At 44.1% G+C, this 22,118-nt stretch overlaps 1 protein-coding gene across 3 annotated transcripts in view; it reads right to left on the minus strand.

The window, feature by feature from the left end:
- Positions 1 to 22,118, minus strand: part of EIF4E2 (eukaryotic translation initiation factor 4E family member 2) — a 29,840-nt gene that overhangs the window by 5,968 nt on the left and 1,754 nt on the right. The window contains exons 2-7 of one of the 3 annotated variants that reach the window (XM_078450781.1): positions 16,872 to 16,986; positions 14,793 to 14,927; positions 11,076 to 11,180; positions 9,519 to 9,671; positions 9,285 to 9,421; positions 2,533 to 2,610 (exon numbers count right to left, since the gene is read on the minus strand). In XM_078450781.1, the coding sequence (XP_078306907.1) occupies positions 2,565 to 2,610; positions 9,285 to 9,421; positions 9,519 to 9,671; positions 11,076 to 11,180; positions 14,793 to 14,927; positions 16,872 to 16,986 (691 nt within the window). In that variant the 3' untranslated portion in view covers positions 2,533 to 2,564. Of the gene's footprint in view, positions 1 to 2,532; positions 2,611 to 7,280; positions 7,547 to 9,284; positions 9,422 to 9,518; positions 9,672 to 11,075; positions 11,181 to 14,792; positions 14,928 to 16,871; positions 16,987 to 22,118 lie in introns of those variants that run through there. The other 2 variants (XM_078450780.1, XM_078450782.1) reach the window with 2 other exon arrangements.

The following is a 22,118-nucleotide window of genomic DNA, read 5'->3' on the forward strand; positions in this document are numbered from 1 at the left end:
CTCAAAGGAATGCCTCTCCATTCTTGCAGGAAGTGGCCACAGTGATTCCGGGTCCTCGAGGGAAAACTGCGAGCTGAGCCACCGAGTAGGAGCCCTACCTGACTCTCTGCTCTGGAGGGGGATCTGAGAGTGCACTCACAAATCAGCCTACAGGCTTCCGTACAGTCTTCAGAGGAACATTCTCTGGCTATCAGCTGTCCACCACAGGCCAGCTCTGGCTTCCACCCCTCTCCCTCCCTGTATATTAAATAAAACTACAAACCCTTCCTAGGTTCAGTGGGGCAAGTTTCCATCTCTAATCTCCCACTGAGGGCCAACTTCATTCCCCAACAACACAGATCATTGCTCTGTGCATGCCAGCCCAGACATAAAAGTAACCTAAATCCTCCTCAGCAGCTAACTGGGACTTCTATTGAAGTCATGGTTAAAAGGGCAATACTGATTTGTAATGCAGATCAAATGAAATGGTTCTAGAATATTAGCAGCTATATGTCCTAGCATAAAATATCGGATCAACTGAGAAGTATTTGTGGTTCAAGAACAATTACTTAAATAGCAGTTTTTAGTTCCTCCTAGATCATGGTCTCCTTGGAGGGGGAAAAGAAAAGGTGAAGAGGACGAGGAGCCAAAGTGTTAGGAACCTTTAAAAGAGCAGTTCAGAGCTAGCGTAGCAGCTGAGAGCACCCCTTCAGGGGTAATGCGATAGGGATGAAATAGAGAGTCTTTTTCAAGTCTTTAAGACAATGACGTGAGTTGGTTTTTTTGTTCAGACTCTAATACTCCAAGTATTAGACTTCCAAGGCTGCGCTTTACGCAGGAGAACACCTAAACCATGAAGTGCTTCTTCATCTGCCAGATAAAAAAGATATAGGGGCAACAAAAACAAGAAACAAGAGACTGCAAAATGGCAACGATGCAAATACAGGATTTCAAGGCAATTCAGAGATCTCTTTCCCAAGGGATTCAGTGTTAGTGAAGGGGGAGGGACAGTTTTCCCCCATTCTGATTATTCCAATTTCATTTTAAAGCCTTTTCTCCCCCGATGGAACATAGATGCTATTGATTCTTAAAGATACCATCGTTTTCTGTACTCTAAGAAGTAAACGTTGCTAATTAAACTACGTCCAAAATCTTTCTTATCCCATTCACTGTGAGCACCCTGATTTTAGGGATATTGAAAACAGAACCAAAAAATATCCTAGAAATAATTAAATATGGTAATGTTATTAAAATGATTAAAACGATTGCATGATAGCACCAGGCCTCTGGAAATCCGACTTATTTATTCTAAGTGTCTGCCGTTTGCAGCCTGCATTTCAGTGTACCCAACATTACAGCCGATGCTTGTTTTTCATCCCTCCTTGTATATACTAGCAGCCACCTCTGACCTGTTAACTATATTTTACAGAGAAAACTTTTAAATTGAAATTTAAAACATCTAGTATGCCTAAAAATTGAATTCACAAGAAAAGAATTAAGCTTTAAAAAAAGACACGCCTGGCATCATGTTGTGTGCAGGACTTCTGAGACCGTTTATCCAAAGATGACCCAGCTCTGCAGAGTACTCAGACCCCGGGTCACCGCTCTGTCCCTCTGTGTCATCCTCTCTTGCTGTCTGAGGGATGCAGATCTCCTTTTCTCGGAAAAGCCTCATTTCCCTCCTGGGAAGGGGGAGTTCTGAAGCGGCTACTACAGCTGACACATTCTGTTCCAATTTTAGCAATTCTCTATTGCACAGGGATGGGGGTGGCGGGGCGGGAGGGTAGTTAACGCCCAGGACTATGCTCTCAGCGCAGGCACGTGCAGTTACTGTCTTCTCATCCAGAGTAAATTGACCCAATTCCCTCTGCTAGAGACACAGACACGGACTTGGCACTCTCTTCATTAACCGAAACGCAAATGTTCTTAAAGTCAATGTGTCAGCTGACCCAGCCTTCGATTTCCCGGGGCCTCTCCCTTCCAGTGACATGTGACGGTTTAGTCAAGCACGCCCCTGCATCTGTCCCAGCTCACTCTGTGAGACCCGCAGGTTCTGCCACTGTTTGCTCACACTTGATAGACACCACCAGCAGACAAGGGACATACCCCTCACCTAACCCACACCAGAGCCCACGGAACTGTCTTGTCAGTCACAGGACACTGCCAGATGGCTTGAAACGGCCACGTCTGGGCAAAAGACAAAGGATCTGTGGCACGTCTATAATCATGGTATGTTGGCGTTGGAAGAGATCGAAGACACTTTAGTCTGGGGAACCTCATTTTCCAAACGAAAACACGGGCACGGTAAGTTAAGCAATCCTCCCGGAGGGCCACCGGGAGACACGTGACCCTGGGAGGACGATCTAGTGGTTCTGGACTTGGTGCTTTTCTCTGAGACTGTGACAACCAGTCAAAGAGGAGAAGCTGGAGCAGGCTCCATGTTGGCAGAGGCAAGGCTGGGGGTAAACGGGGAGAGGGCACGCCCTTGGGAAGAGGGGGCCTGTGGCTGAGAGGTATGTCACAAGGTTACAGAGAAGATAGACAAGGCCCTACCCTGAGTGTGAGAGACAGAGGGGAGCGTCCGATCAGCGGCCGCTGCTGTTCACCAGGCCATGAAACTCCTCCCAGGCCCTGGCAAACCAGAGACAAAAAACACAATAGCACATTCAGATCAACAGCTTTTTAACAAAGAGAGCACAGACACGATAACCCCACATCCCACTTGAGATACCTCAAGGTCGGGCGGAGCGCACCAGTACCTGGAAGCAGCGGTCAGCCTTCCCCCTCTAGACGTTGCCCTCACATCAGCAGTGGCGGCCAGTTGGCACTGCTCCTGGCTGGCTTGACTAGCGAAGTCTGGCCCTGTCCCCTCAAGCAACTGCCACAGTCCTCCTACCTGCTGCTTCAAGTCTACAGGGAGGCCCAGGAGGTCAGAGCTAAGCTCAATCCTCCCTGGAGACACCCCCAATCACTGGGGTAGAGGGCTTTCTGCCCTTGGGGGCGTGAGGGCAGGTGGCAGGACTATTGTTCTTCATCAGGCCTCACTCTGCGGGTAAAGGCAGGTGCCCAGAAGCATTACGATGGCTGCAGATGCAATGAAGCAACTAAAGCGCTTTCTCTGCTCTCATTTCCAACTGTCGGGCCCTTCCCAACTCACACCCCAAATCTGTATCAGATTCCATCCGTTTCTGGAAATGCCCATGTAATTACTACCTTACACTGTGTAGGTCATAGCAGCTCAAATTTTTAGGGCTCAATGATCCTTGTAACTTTCATGCCAATTAACTTGATTTAGTGATTGGGGTTAGGAAGGAGTAAGAAACAGGACTGCAGGGTGCCCCGTCTCTCTGGATGCCGCTCCACGAAGAACAAGCCGTTGGTGACTGCTGGCCAAAGAACCGGGAGAAAACCAGATCCCTCACGTGTCCTTGAAGCCCTAAACCACTTCAAGTTTCCTCAGAGAAGCTGATGTCCTACCTTTCGGCCCCAGCCACTTTTCAGCTCTATTAGGGACAGACTACCTGGCAAATTCCTTGGGAACTTATATATATCATATAATGGGTAATTCAATGCTTGTAAATCTAAAATTCCTTACTGGCAATTATTCCATTCTCAGTTTAAAGGAATGACAGTATCTTGGGTGACAACACATGTGTCACTCACTACAGGTGTGATATGGCCAATAGAATATACTTCATTACCAGGCCTTCTACAGGTAGGTTTTCTTTAAGTAGGGAGGGATTTAAATACAGAGACCTGGTACAACAAATTCCTTCTTCCAGGTAATACTTATACCAGTTTCATTGGTTTTTTTTCCTTTTGAACAGGAGCAATTATAAGTTAATGATCTCTTAGAACAAGAGGTTGATCTGCAGGTAATGGTGTCTTTAGAGAGTATTACCAAAGCTACTAAGACATGCTAACGATTGAAGAAATACGTAAGACCGCTGATCAAGCGTGCCAGTCTTTGTCAATTCACAAACTCAGTCTCCAAAGCAAGACATCTGTTCCACAGCCCTTTCTGGAGATGCTGATGCGATGAACGTCCTGAGTCCACGAGTGAGATCAGAAGGCTATTTCATTCTTCCTTCCACATGAAGATTAAGGGTAAAGCAAATCCGATGTTTGGGCAGCGACCTAGGAAACCCCTCTTTCCTTCTAATAGTGAGATTTCAATCCTATTTTAAGCAACTTAGGCATCAACAAATTACGTGGCTGTGTTGAAGCTTCATCTCATTTATCCTTTTGTTTCCAGAAAGGCCTATGCTAGTCCAAAGAGAACAGTTCTCAGTGTTAAGAACCTGCAGAATTACAGATTTCAGAGCTCCCTCTAATCCATTCCAGTATGAAACTGCCCTCCCGTTTTCTTCAGAGGTATCTTCTTCAGGTGCTAAACCTCCACATGAAGAGGCTGGGTCTAGTAATTTCCTTACACGGACTCAATGGACACCAAACAGTTGGCCACAGTCACTGGAACAATCACACTTATGTAGGCCAATGCTTGGCTAAGAGGCAAGTCAACCACCTAAAGCCAAGTGCGCATATTCTAACTATTCTCCATCTGACATCCTATGCATACTAGGTAATATTAAAAATTGCTTCTTCTAAAGGTAAAGAACAAGTTAAATGTTACAAGTGTCCAATGAATGAATGGAGTTTCTTTAAAAAAAAATTACTCTGAGATTAGCAGAGTCTACAGGGGATTCTGAACAGATTCAAATGACAAAGTGACAGTCTTTTAAAGACCACTCTTGTCCCAGCTCGCTTACCAGAAAGCAAATTCTGAGAGCCGAGATCTCATTTCTCTGTAACTGTACTTGCCCCCACTCCACTCAAAGCCTGGTTCACAGCCTTGCATGCAGCTGGCCCTCAATACTCATGGACATGCTCCGCCTCCGCTAGCCTGGGCTTTCTTGGCTTTGAGCATCAGTATGGGGGAACATCTCCTAGACGCAAAGCCAGGCCAGCAATTATGCTGGTGTGACCTGGTGCCACCAGGCTACGATCCCATGATTTAGCCACGTCAGAGGAAGGGATGGTTGGTTCTTGCCTACAAACTTCAATGTCTACATACAATGGTATCTAGACGTGGTAAAGCAAAGTCCCCAGGTTTGACCCATCTCTCCTCTGGAATAAAGTAATAAAGAGAAGTCACCTACCCTCAACTTCCTCTGCAGAGGGGTCTGGTCAGACTCCCCAGTACTGTGGCCCACTGAGTGAAGCTGGCCCTGTCTTCCCCTTTTCCGTTCCAGGCCAGACGCACAAAGGAACTCAATGGGACTATTCCAAAGAGGAATTTCCTCACAAAAGACACTGCTGCTTTATGTGGCTCTGTGCCAAGTTTTATCCTGGTGGTCCCCTGGTGGTTGCAAGTCTGGCTGCATTATGAGACTTCTCCTCAAAAGAGGATACAGTTAGTTACTTGACGTCCGCAAGTACCCAAACCTATGAAAGCTCAGCTATGACTGGTCTCATTAAAAGGAGCCACGCACCTGAGCTAACGCCCAACTTAACAGGTTCCCCATTTCTCAATGGGACCTGCTCACCCTTCGGGGGCAAACTACTGGCAGTGAACAGGGGTAGGAAGCGGCAGGCAGGCGTCCCCTCTGCAGCGAAGCAGCTCACCACGCACTGTGCGCACCAGCGTTTGCCTCAGCTCACCTAAGAGGGCGGCAGGAAGAGGCCACAAGCAGGGTGAATAGGGGAAGGCTGGACAAACCAAACAGTTGAAAAAGGACACTGAAAACTGGACTGAAACATAGCAAGGTGGAGAAACCTGACTGAGAAACCTAGGCTACTCCTAAAAAAATGCCCCTTGCCGTTTCCAGCAGCCCCCTCGACTCCAGAGAACTGGGGGGAGAGCAACTGTTGGCCCTTTCTTCCTTCACTTCCCTTGAATTCTCAAGTCACAGCAGCTGCTGCTCCTTGGCTTAAACCAAGCCACACTTGTGGGAGAGCCACAAGGACTAGAACAAAGCAGAACAGTTCTGACTTCGGTTCACGTTTTGGTAAGGATCACAGGGGCCGCAGGGGAGGTTTGGTGCTTTCTGATCAACTCTTACTCTAGAAGGTGACATCAAGCTCATCTCCTGGACCGGTTTATACAGCTGAAATTAAGGTCAATACGTGTAAATAATATCGGAAGGCAAGAGGGAAAAGGCCATAGAAAGTAATTCTTCGACAAGCGCTGAAAACATAGAGAATAGGCATTTCCGTATGCCAACGAATCTCCCATTTTCTAGGTACTTCAACCAATTTTGGATACGCAGTAAACAGAGAAACAATGACACAAACACCTCCGGAATGTTGAGTGCTAGTCCCAGTGTGTGTTCTGTGAGATCCTGGGCCATATGGAGACTGCTGGTCAGTGTGTAAGCACGGGTGTTGCTGCCAAAACAGAATGGCCGCTTTGGAAAACTCCACATTACCCCCACGGCCACCTTCAAGATGCTATTAGGCAACCTGACCTCAAGTTCTATAAAAACGGTTCCTTTTTGGTTTTGGTAGTAGCTCCCAAGAAGACCTCAAGTAACATGAGGCCTGCTGGAATTCTACATGCAGGTTAGGCGCCTGAAGGCCGAGCTGCAGCGCGTACAAGCCAAGCCACAAAGCCACGAGGGGCCGGTATGTCCCACAGTCAGCCAGCCTACGGAGCGAACTCCTACAGGATGAAGACACTGCCCCGCCCTGGATCCTGATGCACAATAACCCTGGGAGAAGGGCTACAACCTTGAAACCTTGCAAGCAGGACTAGCTCAAAGAGGAAGATGATTTGGTTCTAGACGGAAAACAGAAGGGAGAAGGCTGGCAAAGAGCCTGTGGCTTGGGCAGCTTGGCACAGTGAGAAAACCCTGTTAACACAAAGCAAGGAAACTACAGACACACAGCCACACACAGACAGAAGCAGGGCTTTACCTCCGAGCAAGAGATTTCTTTGAAGTAAAGGCAAACAAAGCGAAGCAAAGGCCAAGGATCCCCCTTTCCAACCTTAACAGACTTTCAAGCTGAATTCGAATCCGAAATCACTCCGTTCTGGTTATCAGCGTGACCAGATGGGAACTACAATTCAAGTACCAGAAAATGGGGTCTCATTTTGAGAGCGAGATGTCACCTCATTATGTCAGACCTCAGCAGAACTGGAACAAAATACCATGTGACACTACAATGGGCTTATGGAAATGAGGCTGCATTCCCCAGATGGCCCTCCATGGAGAAGTCTGTGCCATTCCTTAATAAGGTGACAGTCAGTCTGAAAGGCCACTTCTTTGATGCACCGTAAAGAGCAAGAGCATGAGACAAGCTAGTTTAGCACCATTTATTAAGTGATCTCAGCTGTTGTTGTAGCTGCTGCGTGTCAGCCTGTTCTTAAAACATAAAATGCTCTTCCAATTCCTCTCGTCCAGGACAGAAGGATCTTCCAGGTAGCTCGCCAACAAAACAAGAGACTCCGATGAGGCCAGCTTCAATGATGGTGCCATCCAGAGAGGGAGAGGGTCATGGCACATTCAACCGCGGCTTCCAGAGGTTTTGAAAAAGGAGCCTTTGGGGGCCCAGCCTGCCTGGCATTCTAGTGGAAGTGCAAAAGGTGGGCACATTGGGAGAGGAAAGAGAGGGAGACGCAAGGGAAAGTAGCATCTGGGAATCAAGGAGGGTTTTCTGGTCCCTGTAGCTGCAGGGCTGGAGTGCTAGGCAGATCTCCTGATAAAGCAGCGAGCAGCCAACTAAGGCAAAAAGCCCACAGGCTCTCCTAGACTCATAAGGACTTGTACACCTTTCTATAAAAGTCAGGAAGAACCGCCTCAGGGTATTAGAGAGGGAGAACAGTGGAGAGGGGAGAGTTGAAAAATACCTCTTTCCCTTTCCTATCCAGGTGAAAAGGTTACTTTGGGGGGAAGTGGAGGGGGGAAGCATTTGGGAACCTTGAACATAAGAGTCCTAGAAAAAGCAGGTGTGGATCTCACCAGCCTGGACTGTGTCGGGCTGGAGGGCAGAAACTATTCTCTCCCAGAACAAAGAATAGGGAAAACCTGCCTAGAGAAAAACAATGCTAACTCCAGACTGCTAAGGCAAGCAACCGGGGCCATGGCTGGCTAACGCCTGTTGGTGGCTACGATGAGTCACACGCAGCCATTTGATTATGGACCAACTTTTGTGGCAGTGTTCCCAGGAGAAAACTGGCATTTAGCTAGTTTAAACCAACTCCACCCACACTGTCTATGAATGCATGGGAAGAAGATTCCCAAATGGTCTGCCTGCTGAACACCATCATTGGGCTCATTACTAGTCTTTAGTAAGAATAACATGATGATGATATTATTACTAATGATGACGATGATAGCAGTAATAATACTTGGCCCTGTAAGAGCATTCTCCACCTGAGGACCTTCAATTACAAAGATTAAATCAGCCTCACGACAACCCTGTTAGGTAAAGTATTATTTATCTCCCATTTTACAGATGGGGAAACTGAAGCAGAGCGGTAGAGACTTGCCAAAGGCACATACTGATACTGGAGTCAAAGAAGAGAGTTAAACCTAAAAGTCTTGACTCCTAGTTGGCTAGCTCTCCCTCTAGTTTTGAGAAAACCTAACAGCCACTCCCCACGACTTCTTCATAATAACCTGAATTTACTTATGACATTCAATCACTGAAGGAGCAATCCTAACCAGTGATTCTCATTTGTGGATGTCCAGCTCTAGGTACCCCAAGTCCTAGGTAGATCGCAAAGCTTACTTCCCCTTTGGCATTCCTGCTTTCCCCTTAGATTCTACTCTCACAAACACACTGTTCTGCTTCCTCTACAATTTCAGCTCTACACACAAGGAAGTGGAGTCATCGTTCCCAGTAAGAAGTCAATTTCCCAGGACAAAGAAAACAGACTGACGCTAAGAAGTTAAAAAGACATGCAAAAGTGGGGTGAGGGGCAGACAGGGAGGAGGACTTGATTGTTCAGTGAAATCATCTTAAAAAACAGCAAGAAAAGGAAAAGCACTTTGTCTTTCATTTTAAGATAGTGGTTAGTGAATGAAAGACAAGACAGCCTGTGTAAATAAAGCAAGCCCAGGCGGTGCAACTGGGGTTGTGCAGAAGGGCTCTCTCTGATGCAAAGCACCCCACAGTGTAGGCGGGCAGGGAGCCTCACCAGCAAAGAACTGCTACAAGTGGCCAGAAGCACTAGAGGGGAAGACTGGTCTGTCCCTTCTCTGTAAGTCAGGCTCCTGCATGACCATATTCCTCTGGGCCCAACTAAGGACCTACTTCTGCTAAGCTTAGGGACATGCCCCCCAAGCACCCCCAACACGTACTTGATGCTGTCGGTGTGGGTTTTGTACTCCATAATGGTGTTGGGAGGTAGGTTAAGCACTCGCCGAAGCGTATCCCGGATTCGGGCTGTGGTTGCTTGGTCACTGGCAGTCTTATTCCATATTGAAATAATGTCCTCCTACAGGAGGAACAGAAGCGATGGTCAAAGCAAGCCAGAGGCACTGAAGAGAGCAAAGGCAACACGAGAAAGCGGACCCGCCCATGGGGTGGCTTACCTGAAACCGGACAGAGACCACAGCCCCACAGATCTCCTCCCCGACCATGAACTGTTCCCCCAACATGGCCAGGATGAGATTCTCCCAGCAACGGGATGCCAAGCCCTTCCGCAGCCGAATAATCCACTTGCCACCATTTTTATTTGCATCATCCTGGAGAAAAGAGAAAGCATCAAAGTTAAAGTGTGGTTTCACAGCTCTTTTACTTTTGCATGAAGGCAAGAAAAAGCCAAGGATCCCTTGAATGCTAAGAAGTCCTGTCACTTTCCAGTTATTCAATTTTATAGGAAAAACGGTGGTAGGGCCAGGGAGACAAGAAATGGGGGGGGGGGGGGGGAGGGGAGGTGGGAATCCTGGGTATAAGCCATTACAATAAATGGCTACACTGACCTTTTAAAAAAAATCCTCTTTTTCTGGAACTACTTTAGGAATCAAAATGAAATGATGTCAGATTTCAAATACTGATCATTCCTTCCTTCATCCACTAAAAGTTTACCAAGTGTCACCAGGTCTCAAGTACACAGACACAGTCTCTACCTAGATTTGCTCTAGTGGAAGAACAGAGAGCCAAGAAAATGAACTGCAGCAATATAGTCTGATAAGAGATACACAAAGTTAAAGCGGAGCAAGACAGAAACACTCAAGAAAAGGAAACATTTAAGCTGGGTCTTGAGCGACATATGGATTAGGCAGGTAAAGCAGGTGAAGGCTTTGAGAAAAACTTGTCTGTGTACAAACTGAGACTGTGTGTCAGGGGGATGAAAAGAGGAAGGCGAGCTGCACTTGGAGGGAAGGCCTGGCCACGCTTCCCTTGGAGGGAGGTGAGGCCTGGAGGGTGACTGCAAGGTCATGTGAGCAATGCAGAGCGGCACAGGGCCTATAGCTGGGCGTGTGTGTGTGTGTGTTTTCACGTTTGTCTTCTAGAAAAATGCCCTGGCATCACAACAGAAGACGGATTACAGCAGGGTTCACAGAGCTCAGCTCTGGGTCTCCAGCTACAGCCTGTAAGCAAGCTTACTTTTTATCCACTTCAATCACGTGCACACACGACCAGTTTGATGGGAACAAAGGTACTTCTTTTTTTAAAGTTTATTTATTTTGAGAGAAAGTATGAGTGGGAGAGGGGCAGAGAGAGAGATTGGGAAAGAGAGAGAATCCTAAGCAGGTTCTGCACCGTGCAGAGCCCGATGCGGGACTCCAACTCATGTACTGTGAGATCATGACCTGAGCCGAAGGTGGACGTGTAACTTACTGAGCCACCCAGGTGCCCCAGAGGCAATTTTTTAAAAAGTATTTCAATATTGTTATAATACCATTTTAGTGATTAAAAAAAAAAAAAAAATCTCTGTAAACCACCCACACAGACAAGCAATGACATCAGTGCCTTTTCCTACAAGTGCCTTTTCCTACAAGTCCTGGCCCTAAGGATACACGAAATAGTGATGTAGCTTTGAGAGAAGACTTTAAATACTTTTAACCTTGGCAGGGCTAAACAACAACAACAACAACAACAACAACCACCACTCAGAAAAGTGGTCCAAGATCCTCAGTGCTCACCTCCCACATGGGTTTAATTCCTTCTTTGAAGAGATGGAAGTCGCTGTGGCCTGTCAGGTCCCCGGGACGGACCATGTGGCTGTAAAACCTCCAGAACTGCTCCACCTGCAGAGAGAAGGTCCCAGAGTACAAAAGATGGGTCTTTTTTCTTTGAATGAATGTGAGATCTAAGAGAACATAAACATGGAAGATACTGTGCTACAGACTCTACTTTTTGAAGGATACATTTTCACTAGGGGAAGTGAGAAGGAAGGCGTGTTGTATGGGAAGGAAAGTATGGAAAAATATCCTATTGTTGATACAAGAATAAACTCTTTAGGCAAAAAAATGCCAGCCTCAGCCAGGAGCCCTCACTGTGGAAGCCCTAGGATGATCATTACATGATGTAAGAGGACCTTGTTTTACACAGTGGAATCCTTTTATTTTATTTTAATTTAATTTATTATTTTTTTTTAAGCAGGCTCCACCCAACATGGGGCTTGAACTGACTAGCCTGAGATTAAGAGTCGCATGCTCTATAGACTGAGCCGGCCAGAAGCCCCGACACGGTGGAATTCTTTCAGTCTTGAGGTATATTAAGTTTCACATAACCTCAGCCTAAATGTATTTTTTTAAGGACCAAGTCACTTAAAAAAACTTTTTTAAGTTTATTTGAGAGAGCATGTGTGTGTGTGCACATGAGTGGGGGAGGGGCAGAGAGAGAGGGAGAGAGAATTCCAAGCAGGATCCGTGCTGACACAGTGCAGAGCCCGATGCAGGGCTCAAACCCGTGAACTGTGAGATCATGACCAGAGCTGAAATCAAGAGTTGATTGCTTGACCGACTGAACCACCCAGGTGTCCTGAACCAAGTCACTTTTTAAACAAAATAGAGTGTTATTAACTACAGTCATCATGCTGTATGTCATATCCCGATGACTTAATTTATTTTATTTTTTTAACGTTTATTTATCTTTGATAGAGAGAGAGCAAGTGAGCGTAAGCAGGGGAGGGACAGAGAGAGAGAGGAGACACAGAATCCGAAGCAGGCTCCAGGCTCTGAGCTGTCAGCACAGAGCCCGACATGGGGCTCGAACTCACAAACTGTGAGATCATGACCTGAGCCGAAGTCAGATGCTTAACTGACTGAGCCACCCAGGTGCCCTCCCCACCCATGACTTATTTTATAACCTCAAGTTTGATCATTTCTCAAAGACTATTTGTTGGCAGATACAGCATTAACTACAATGCATACATTTTAGTTGTGTTTGGTTACTGTGCAAAAGTGATGGCATCTACCACATGCATTACCGTAAACCATGGTGGCTGCTGCTAAGGCCAGGACAGCCAAAACCAAAAAGAACTTAGCCTCTTATACTTGGGGATTAAGTTCCTCCTCTTAGCTAGAAAATTTGTTTCTCTTTGCCCCTCCTTCACCATCCTGTTAGAAAACTAGATCTATTTCTCTATCAGATGCATGCTTATTCCTACTCTTCAAGTTATGCCCATTTACTTCCCTAGTCCTCTGTAACTCGCAGAGGACACCCACAGAGTACTGGCTGGTGAGGAGGCACGCTTTAGGAGGAAAGAAGAAACGTGAAGCAGTCTGAAGACAGTTGGAAATTGCCAACACACTGCTGAGGAGCAGCTGAAAATGGGTACTGAGTCGACACAGATTCAGGTCATACTTCTAGATGTGGACAGCAACTAAGGATAAACAGTGGAATCCTTTTATTTTCATAAAGTGTAAGGCTTTACACTTTATGAAATGGCTGTTGCTTCAATTCTTCTAGACAACAGAAACACAGAAATGTCTCATGTTACAAAGAAGTCAGGAAGAAATGCCATTCACAGGATTCTGAAGCAAGGTCTCATCTCAACAACTGCGATGTTTAACTGTATATGGTGATCAGGGACAGTAAGTGGTCACGTGCATACAATGAGCAGTAATTTTTTTCTCACTCTGACACACGGGGAAGAAACAAGATACAGCCACTAGAACCTGTGGTTCACCGTGGATTAGGAACTGGAGGTGGGGAGGTTAGGGAGAAAGTGTAACAACCACCCCTAATTCCCTCATCAAGCACTGCTTTTTTTTCTTAAAAAAATTTTTTTTTTTTTTAAAGACAAGAGTGTGAGCAGGCAAGGGGCAGAGAGACAGACTGAATCCAAAGCAGGCTCCAGTCTCTGAGCTGTCAGCACAGAGCCTGACATGGGGCTCGAACTCACAAACTGGGAGATCATGACCTGAACTGAAGTTGATGCTTAACCAACTGAGCCACCCAGGCGCCCCAAAATTTAAAAAAATTGTCAATTATTAGGATTAAGGACCACTGGGAAATACTGCTTTGGATTTCATTAAGTTTCATAATATGATTATTTCTCTGTGAGGAATTTAATATTGGGAGACATTTCCTGATGCCTTGAATTATACAACAGACAACTTTAAACACTGTCATCACACATCCAGTGAGTCTGGATAAGGCAGTGACCCCAGGTAATGCCGATCATGTTGCTCTAGTCAACTCAACATTTACGCCAAAAAAAGAAAAAAGAAAACCCTCTGTGCGCAAGTTGGGTGAATTCATAGATACCTTTGTTAAGAGGAAAAGAAAAACACTAGGAATATTCCTAATTACCCCCCAAATAACCGAATAGAACCCTGAATGAAAACTTCCTCCTCCCCAGCGTAGTCTCTGACCCCAAGTGGCCATCCACGTGTTCATAACGTAACAGCTGCCACCTTCCCTGTACTGTCTAATATTCCCACATGGCAGGTCACCAACATTTTGTGATAGATTCAGGAATGTTAGGAAGGCACTGATATTCTCAAAAGTTTATTTCTATCGTTTCCTTTGTCAAGAATTCATTTCTTTTCCTATCACCTCTTACCAATTTATTGTAATGTTTGCTGTCTGTTATAGTTTCCTTTTCCAGTGTCTACATTTTAAATAGGAAAAAAAAACCTCAATAATTTTAAGAAAATAACAAGTCCTGCATTTGATTTTGCCCAGAGATCAAATATACAGCACACAGGAAATGTGTGATAATTTTTGTTGAACAAAACTGGTTTTAGTTGCAGAGAACTCTCAGGGCACACACACCTAGATGCCTGTGAGGGAGACAAGACACAGCTGGGCTATCTCGGACAGTACCTACAAAAACAATTATCAGGATTTAATTTTCTTCCTGAACACAGGAAAAAGACACTACTTTATGCATAGTTACTAACATATCCAAAATCCTAATAGGAGGTTTTTTTTTGTTTGTTTGTTTGTTTTTTTAAGTAAGCTCTTTGCCCCCAAGATCAAGAGTCCCATGCTCCACTGACTGAGCCAGCCAGGCGCCCTGTCAATGGGAGGTTCTTAATACAAGAGAAACTTTCAAATTTTTACCGTCTTTACCGTCAAGCTTCATAAAAGTATATACAATGTATTATAAAATTTCGTATCCCCATGACACTTTGCACATAGTAAGGACCCAACAAATATCTGTTTAAACAAACCTGTATTTTGTACTGTCTACTTCTGGTCAATGCCATACTTATTGATACCTATGTATGTTACCTATGAATGTCTAATGAGGAATCTCAGAAGGAGCAAACCTGAGGGACTCAGGTCGGTCAAATAAAGAAAGCAGAACCCTAAACAGGTTACCAGAAGGTAAATAAACACAATGATAGAAGTACAGGCATGACTGTACCACCAAGGCTCACTACATTAAACCAGTAAGTACTCACAGAGGCAAAGGTGCCAATCTGTTTGATATTCTGTTCATAGCTCTGTGAGCTAGTGGGACGGCCAGGGGTTCTTCTGGAGTACCAGAAAGTATAGTTGTACTGCAGGGGATGCTCTGCTGGTCCAGGGACAACAGCCTGTGAATTCAATAAGGTGTGTTAATCTGGGGCACTTTTCACACGATCTGAGATTGAGAAAACATTTTCTCATAGTGTCACCCCTTACCACCTCCACAAAAAGGCTACATCTTTAATTCCCTGCAATATGCCCAAGATTCTGCTTACACAGTAAATTTTTTATGTTTGTTTATTTTTTTGTATTTTATTTTTTATTTTTAAAAATTTATATCCAAATTAGTTAGCATATAGTGCAACAATGACTTCGGGAGTAGATTCCTTAAGTGCCCCTTACCTATTTAGCCCATCTCCCCTCCCATAATCCTCTAGTAACCCTCAGTTTGTTCTCCATATTTATGAGTCTCTTCTGTTTTGTCCCTCTCCCTGATTTTATGTTATTTTTGTTTCCCTTATGTTCATCTGTTTTGTCTCTTAAAGTCCTCACATGAGTGAAGTCGTGTGATTTTTGTCTTTCTCTAATTTCGCTTAGCAGAATACCCTCTAGTTCCATCCACGTAGTTGTCAATGGCAAGATTTCATTCTTTTTGATTGCCGAGTAATACTCCATCATATATATATATACATATATATATGTATATATGTATATATGTATATATATATATGTATATATCTCACACCGTCTTTAGCCATTCATCCATCGATGGACATTTGGGCTCTTTCCATACTTTGGCTATTGTTAATAGTGCAGCTATAAATATGGGGGTGCATGTGTCCTTTGAAACAGCACACCTGTATCCCGTGGATAAATGCCTAGTGCAATTGCTGGGTCATAGGGTAGTTCTATTTTTAGTTTTTTGAGGAACCTCCATACTGTCTTCCAGAGTGGCTGCATCATCTTGCATTCCCATATGTTTGTTTATTTTTGAGAGAGAGAGAGAGAGAGAGAGAGAGAGAGGGAGGGAGGGAGGGAGGGAAGGGGAGAGAGACACACAGAGTGTGAGCAGGGGAGGGACAGAGAGAGGGGGAGATACAGAATCCAAAGGAGGCTCCAGGCTTTAAGCTATCAGCACAGAGCTTGATGTGGGGCTCGAACCCACAAACTGTGAGATCATGAGCTGAGCTGAACTGGGCTACCCAGGTGTCCCTACACTGTAAATTTCTTCAGTGGTTAGCGGATTCTAAGTTCCTCTAACATTTTATCTGTTTTCCTATGGCTTTTTAAACTTTTTTTCCTATTATAGGTATTTATGTTTATATCTTATCTCACCCAAGTACTCCCAGGCCAAGTATGCCTCCTCTATGACACCCTATCACTTACTGGCTAGTGACCTGGGCAAGCTGCTTAACCTGTTTGTGCCTCAGCTGCTTATCTGCAAAATGAAGAGAATAATATCGTAGAGTTGCTGAGAGGATCAAATAAGTTAACAGATGTAAAGTGCTTAGCACGGTGCCTGGCACATAGTAAGTGCTCAGTGTCGGCTACTATTAATATTGCTACTACTAAATGTAAGCCCCTTGATCCACAGTCTCATTCACCTTTGTGCTCTTTTAGCACCTACAATGCTCGATCTTGTCAGATAAACAAGTTTTAATATTAAAAAAAAACTGACCCATCAATCTCTCACTCTCTAAATTTTTTCCTTTCCAAGTCACTTTCAGCTTAGATTATTACTGACTAAAGAGTCTAAAATCTCAAGGATGTGTAGGATTTGAAATACTCAGCAACAGCTTAGAACTAACAGAGAGTCTCATTCAAGTCCACAGTTAATCCCTCATGCTGGGTGAATGCTGGAAAGCAAGGCACGATCTCAAGATCCTATGGCAAGGGAAAAGTTCTAACTCCCAACATGAACGCCAGTGATTCAACAATCTTTTTTTGAGAACAAAAGCAGATATTCCAAAATAGGGCACCATTGAGTTAATCTGGTATCTTTCACATAGATTCCACAAGATAACCGAGTCTCAAGTCCAAAGGCAACTATATCTATACAGCACAAAACTCACCTTCCTCTTACTGCTGCCCTGACTCTTGTCTCGTTCTGTTTTTTCCTTCTCACCATCTTTCTGTGTGCTGTTTTCTTCATTCTGATCATGGTCCCCACTGTCATCGTCTTTCAATCTGAGTGGGAAGGTAAAACAATGTTAGGTGACGACCGAGCTGATTCTTGCTTCCCCAACAAAGCCACCAGGTCAAATGAACTATACCATATAACCACCCCCCAAGTCACTCGAATACAGGCAATGAGATGTATATGAGATGAGGGAAGGGCAAGGGAGTGTAAAAAGGTAAGTAGGAAGAATTCCAAAAAAAACACTGTCTTCTAGTTTGCTAATAGGCAAAGAAGCAAGAGGCAAGCAGTTTAAGGGACTGTTTTTTTTTTAACTTGTTTTATTTTTTATTTTTTAAAATTTACATCCAAATTAGTTAGCATATAGTGCAACAATGATTTCAGGAGTAGATTTTAAGGGACTGTTTTCTTTGCCAAATATGAGTCAATAATGAGAAGAGTTTCTGGGTTATATAACTGCTTTGGCATTTCGAATGATGTTTAAAAAACTTAACCAGATTTCTTGCCACTTCTAACCATCCCTTCTATCTGTCCCCACTGCCACTGCTTTAACTTAGGCCCTCCTCTCTGTCACCTTCGTTATTACAATAAATTCCTAAATGGTCTCCCCGACACAAATCACCTCCACTCTCTATCCATCCTCCATATGGCCACTAGCATCTTTCTAAATGCAAATCTGATCATTTAACTTCCACGCTTAAAACTGTCAACTGTCCCTTGCCTTTTGATGCCCACCCTGTAGGATAAAGTAAAGATAAAATGTAAAATCCTCTAGAATCTGACTCCTGCCTACTGATATCCTCTTTTCCTTCCCATCTCCCAAAGCAACCCACAGTCCCACAGTTGTGCTATATGCAAACACTACCCCTCAGCCTAAGGTGCCATTCCTCCCATGTCTGTTTTTCCTATTAAATGAACGGATCTCTTGGATACATTTTATCAATGTCTGTATCTCCGGCACCGAGGACAAGAAGATGCCGCCCTAACACATAGCACAAGATGTTGAATCAATATTAAATGAAAAGAAAAAGAAATGACTGAAAGAAGGAATGAATGTTTTTTTGCCTAGTAAGTCTGGTCAAATGTATAGTAGGTGTTACCCTTCCAGAAGCAGTGCAACTACCCTAAGGCTTTCAGATACATGTAAAGTTCATAGGAGGGGCACCTGGTAGGCTAGGTCAGTTAAGCATCCGACTCTTGGTATCAGCTCAGGTAGTGATATCTCGGAGGTGATATCGAGCCCCACGCTCAGCTCAGTGTGGAGCCTGCTTGGGATTCTCTCTCTCTCTCTAAGATAAATAAAAATAAACTTTGGAAAAAAAAAATAAAGTTCACATGGGGCACCAGGGTGGCTCAGTTGGTTAAGCGTCCGACTTCTGCTCAGGTCATGATCTCCCAGTTTGTGAGTTCAAGCTCTGCGTTGGGCTCTGTGCTGACAGCTCAGAGCCTGGAGCCTGCTTCAGACTCTGTTTCTCCCTCTCTCTCTCTGCCCCTCACCTGCTTGCTCTCTCTCTCAAAAATAAACAAAAAGCATTAAAAAAAATAAAAAAATTAAAAAACCTCACTGCATTCAGACAAAAAGATAATCAGAAGGTGAATTCACAAGAATAATAAGAATGCCATTTGGTACACAGCTGGACCATTAGCTTATCATGGATCTTCTTCAAAATCACCTCTGGCCCTAGCGACTATCTCGTCAAATGGAACTGGGTAATTCTCAAGAAAGGAACTAGAAATGCTCAAATGATAACACAGATATTACCTTGCATACCTACAGAAACATATTGCAAAGCATTTTGCTTCTTTTTGGCCCACAAATCTCAGTGCCTCGCACATAAAAAACACTCAATAAATATTAGAATGCACAAACTAACCATGCGTTGAGGTGCACCTTCTGCCCATTTCACAGTCCTAGCTGTGGGATATATTCAGGTGCGCCACACCACGCCAGGAACGTCCCCATCCCCACCCTGGTCAAGACATGATTATAAAGGGCACTTGAACAAAGGGCAGCCCAGCCTGGCCAATAACCAATGCCTCGTGGTCTTGTTCAAAAGTATGAGCCGATTCCTTCCTCAGCTTTTCATCCAGGAGATCAAAGATCACACAGATTCGGGAGCTGGGGCAATCCTATGGGACCCATATGAGAAAAGCCATGAAGGAAAGACAATGAGCAAATGCAAAGAAAGCCAGTAGGGAGAAAGGGAATGGAGCAGAGATCAGGTGGGAGAGGAAAGTGGTTTTGTTGGTGATGCTACCACCTCATTGACTAAGTGTGACCTCCTCAGACTTCTGGGAGAACGTTATCTGTGCTTATGACACGCCTTCCCCTTTATTACACTTGAGCTGGTTTGCTTTACTTTCCAAAAGGAGCCTGGACAGCATACAAGTCCCATATTTTACCAAGCCACTTACTGTATCAGATGCTACAGAGCACCTGTCCCCAAGCACCTCACTGAGGAGAAAAGATAGATACGCACACTTGGGCCTCAGCATGGTACAAAGGTCCTTATGTGCGTATATGTGCCAAGATCACCTCCTGCCTGGTCCCAACAAACTCCTTGCACTCTAGTGTTATCAACTTATTTGAGTTCTCCAATCTCACCCCTCTGTTGTGCTCATCATGTGGTCTCCTCTCAGAGAGGCCCCCTTCCTCTACTTAACTTGTCCTTTAGGACTCGGGATGAGGGCCACTTTCTCTTAAAAATACTTCCTAATCTCTCCCTAGGCTGGATCAGGCTCCCCTCTTCTGAACCTTACCATATAAATGTTTGTACTTGTCCCCACTATGATGCCATAGCCAATTTTTTGGCTCCTGATCAAAAACATCTCATAGGTTTTTATATGGCATAGGCCCAAGACAGCTCTTAATTCTCTTCTTTATGGGATACCCCAGGACTCAAACCATTTCTCTCTCAATTCCCAGCCTCCACTATATCCTCTAGGGTCTCTTCCCTTTAAATCTTGAAGAGTCACCCCAGCATCTCTCATTTTTACTAGCCCCAAGAAAAGCAGAAGTTCCTTTCTTTTTAGTGGTTTTGCTGCTAATCACTACTAGGAAACAGAAAAGAAAAAAATAGCAAAAATTATTACATTCAAAAACAAACAGTGCTGTGATCCCTGGACCACACTTCTTGACTCCCTTTGGAGATGGTAAAAGGAAATCCTAATGGACCTTCATCTTGTATTGTTATTTCTAATAACAATAGAGCTAACCAGCCACCCCGCCCACTAAGCTTTCACTTAAGGCAAATCACTTGCATCCCATCTTCCAGAGGCTACTCTTCCCAACTTGAAGCTGGATTTGAGCCAAAATAGTCAGGACTAAAAATCTGTGCTCCATAGACACAGGCAAGCAATTAGCATCTCTAAGGCTGTCTAGACTGAGTGGCTCCAAGTCAGCTCACCAAACTTCCACCCAGGCTTGTCCTCATATTCTCTAACCAGACGGATTCCTTATGCATCTGGGAACTTGGTCTAATTCATCTTTACATGTCCAGCATCAGACAGAGGCAGAAAACAAACATGTTTAATGAATGGACTTCTAAAATCAAAGCAATACAAAGCAGAATAGCATGAGTGCCAAACAGGAGGTTCAGATAATACTTTAAGAGTGCGCCAAAAGCTAGCGAAGAGAGAACAGTGGGAAAATCAAGTATGGCATCTAGATCTGAAAACCAAGCTCATCGCAGCTGGGACTGCAGAACAGTGAAAGCATCTTAGAGTTTCACATGTCAACAGCAACAATGACAATGTAGCTAACTGACTTGATAAATGTGGGGGGTGGGGTGCAATTATAGTTCTAGGTTACGCTCATAGAAGTCGGACCCACAAAATAGAGGAGGTTAGAGCTCTTCTTTAACCTGAGCGCATCAGTTTAGACTACAGTACGCAACTCCGGGCACTGGACTTTTAGGATGCTGGCAAACTGGAATCTTAGGAACAGTCCTTAGGAACCATGTGGTGAAGAGTGTAAAAGCCAAACATGTATGGGACTGCAAGCTGATGCAGCCACTCTGGAAAACAGTATGGAGGTTCCTTAAAAAACTAAAAATAGAACTACCTTACAACCCAGCAACTGCACTACTAGGCATTTATCCAAGGGATACAGGTGTGCTGTTTCAAAGGGACACATGCACCCCGTGTTTATAGCAGCACTATCAACAATAGCCAAAGTATGGAAGGAACCCAAATGTCCATCGATGGATGAATGGATAAAGAAGATGTGGTATATATATACAATGGAGTATTACTCGGCAATCAAAAAGAATGAAATCTTGCCATTGGAGACTACGTGGATGGAACTAGAGGGTATTATGCTAAGTGAAATTAGTCAGAGAAAGATAAATATATGACTTCACTCATATGAGGAATTTAAGACACAGAACAGATAACATAAGGGAAGGGAAACAAAAATAATATAAAAACAGGGAGGGGAACAAAACAGAAGAGACTCATAAATATGGAGAACAAACTGAGGGTTACTGGAGGGGTTGTGGGAGGGGGGATGAGCTAAATGGGCCAGGGGCACTAAGGAATCTACTCCTGAAATCATTGTTGCACTATATGCTAACTGATTTGGGTGTAAATTAAAAAAAATGAAAAATAAAAAAATATATATATCTAAAATATATATATATATATATATATATATATATATATATATATATATATGCCAAACATGTAACAATGGTCTGAAAACTGCAGACTTTTGGGACACCTGGCTAACTCAGACAGAGGAGGATGTGACTCTTGGTTTCAGGGTCACGGGTTCACACTCCACATTGAGTGCAAAGATTACTTAAATAAATAAACTTAATACACCTCAGACTTTTCACATGAAAAACAAAAACAAAAGCAAAACCAGGGGCAGGAGTGAGGTCTCCAATTGCTAATTTCAAATAAACGAAAGCTTTGGTTCTTTTCCTACACAGCTAGAAGAGAGAGGTTAAAAAATTCGGGCATACTACAAGGACCAGTTAATAATTAGAACTAATTGAAAATGACCCAGGTTAATTTTTGCCAAGAGGTACATGAATCAAGGTTAAACAACAAACCTGGGTTTGAATCCCACCATATGGGCCTTTCTATCTGTAGGGCCTCATTTTCCCATTTGTAAAAGGAGGTAACATGATCCCCTTTGTAGGGTTAAGAGTAGAAATAATATATGAAAAGCATCTAG

Source organism: Panthera onca, chromosome C1, assembly GCF_046562875.1.
Source record: "Panthera onca isolate mPanOnc1 chromosome C1, mPanOnc1 haplotype 2, whole genome shotgun sequence".
Taxonomy (NCBI): Eukaryota; Metazoa; Chordata; class Mammalia; order Carnivora; family Felidae; genus Panthera; species Panthera onca.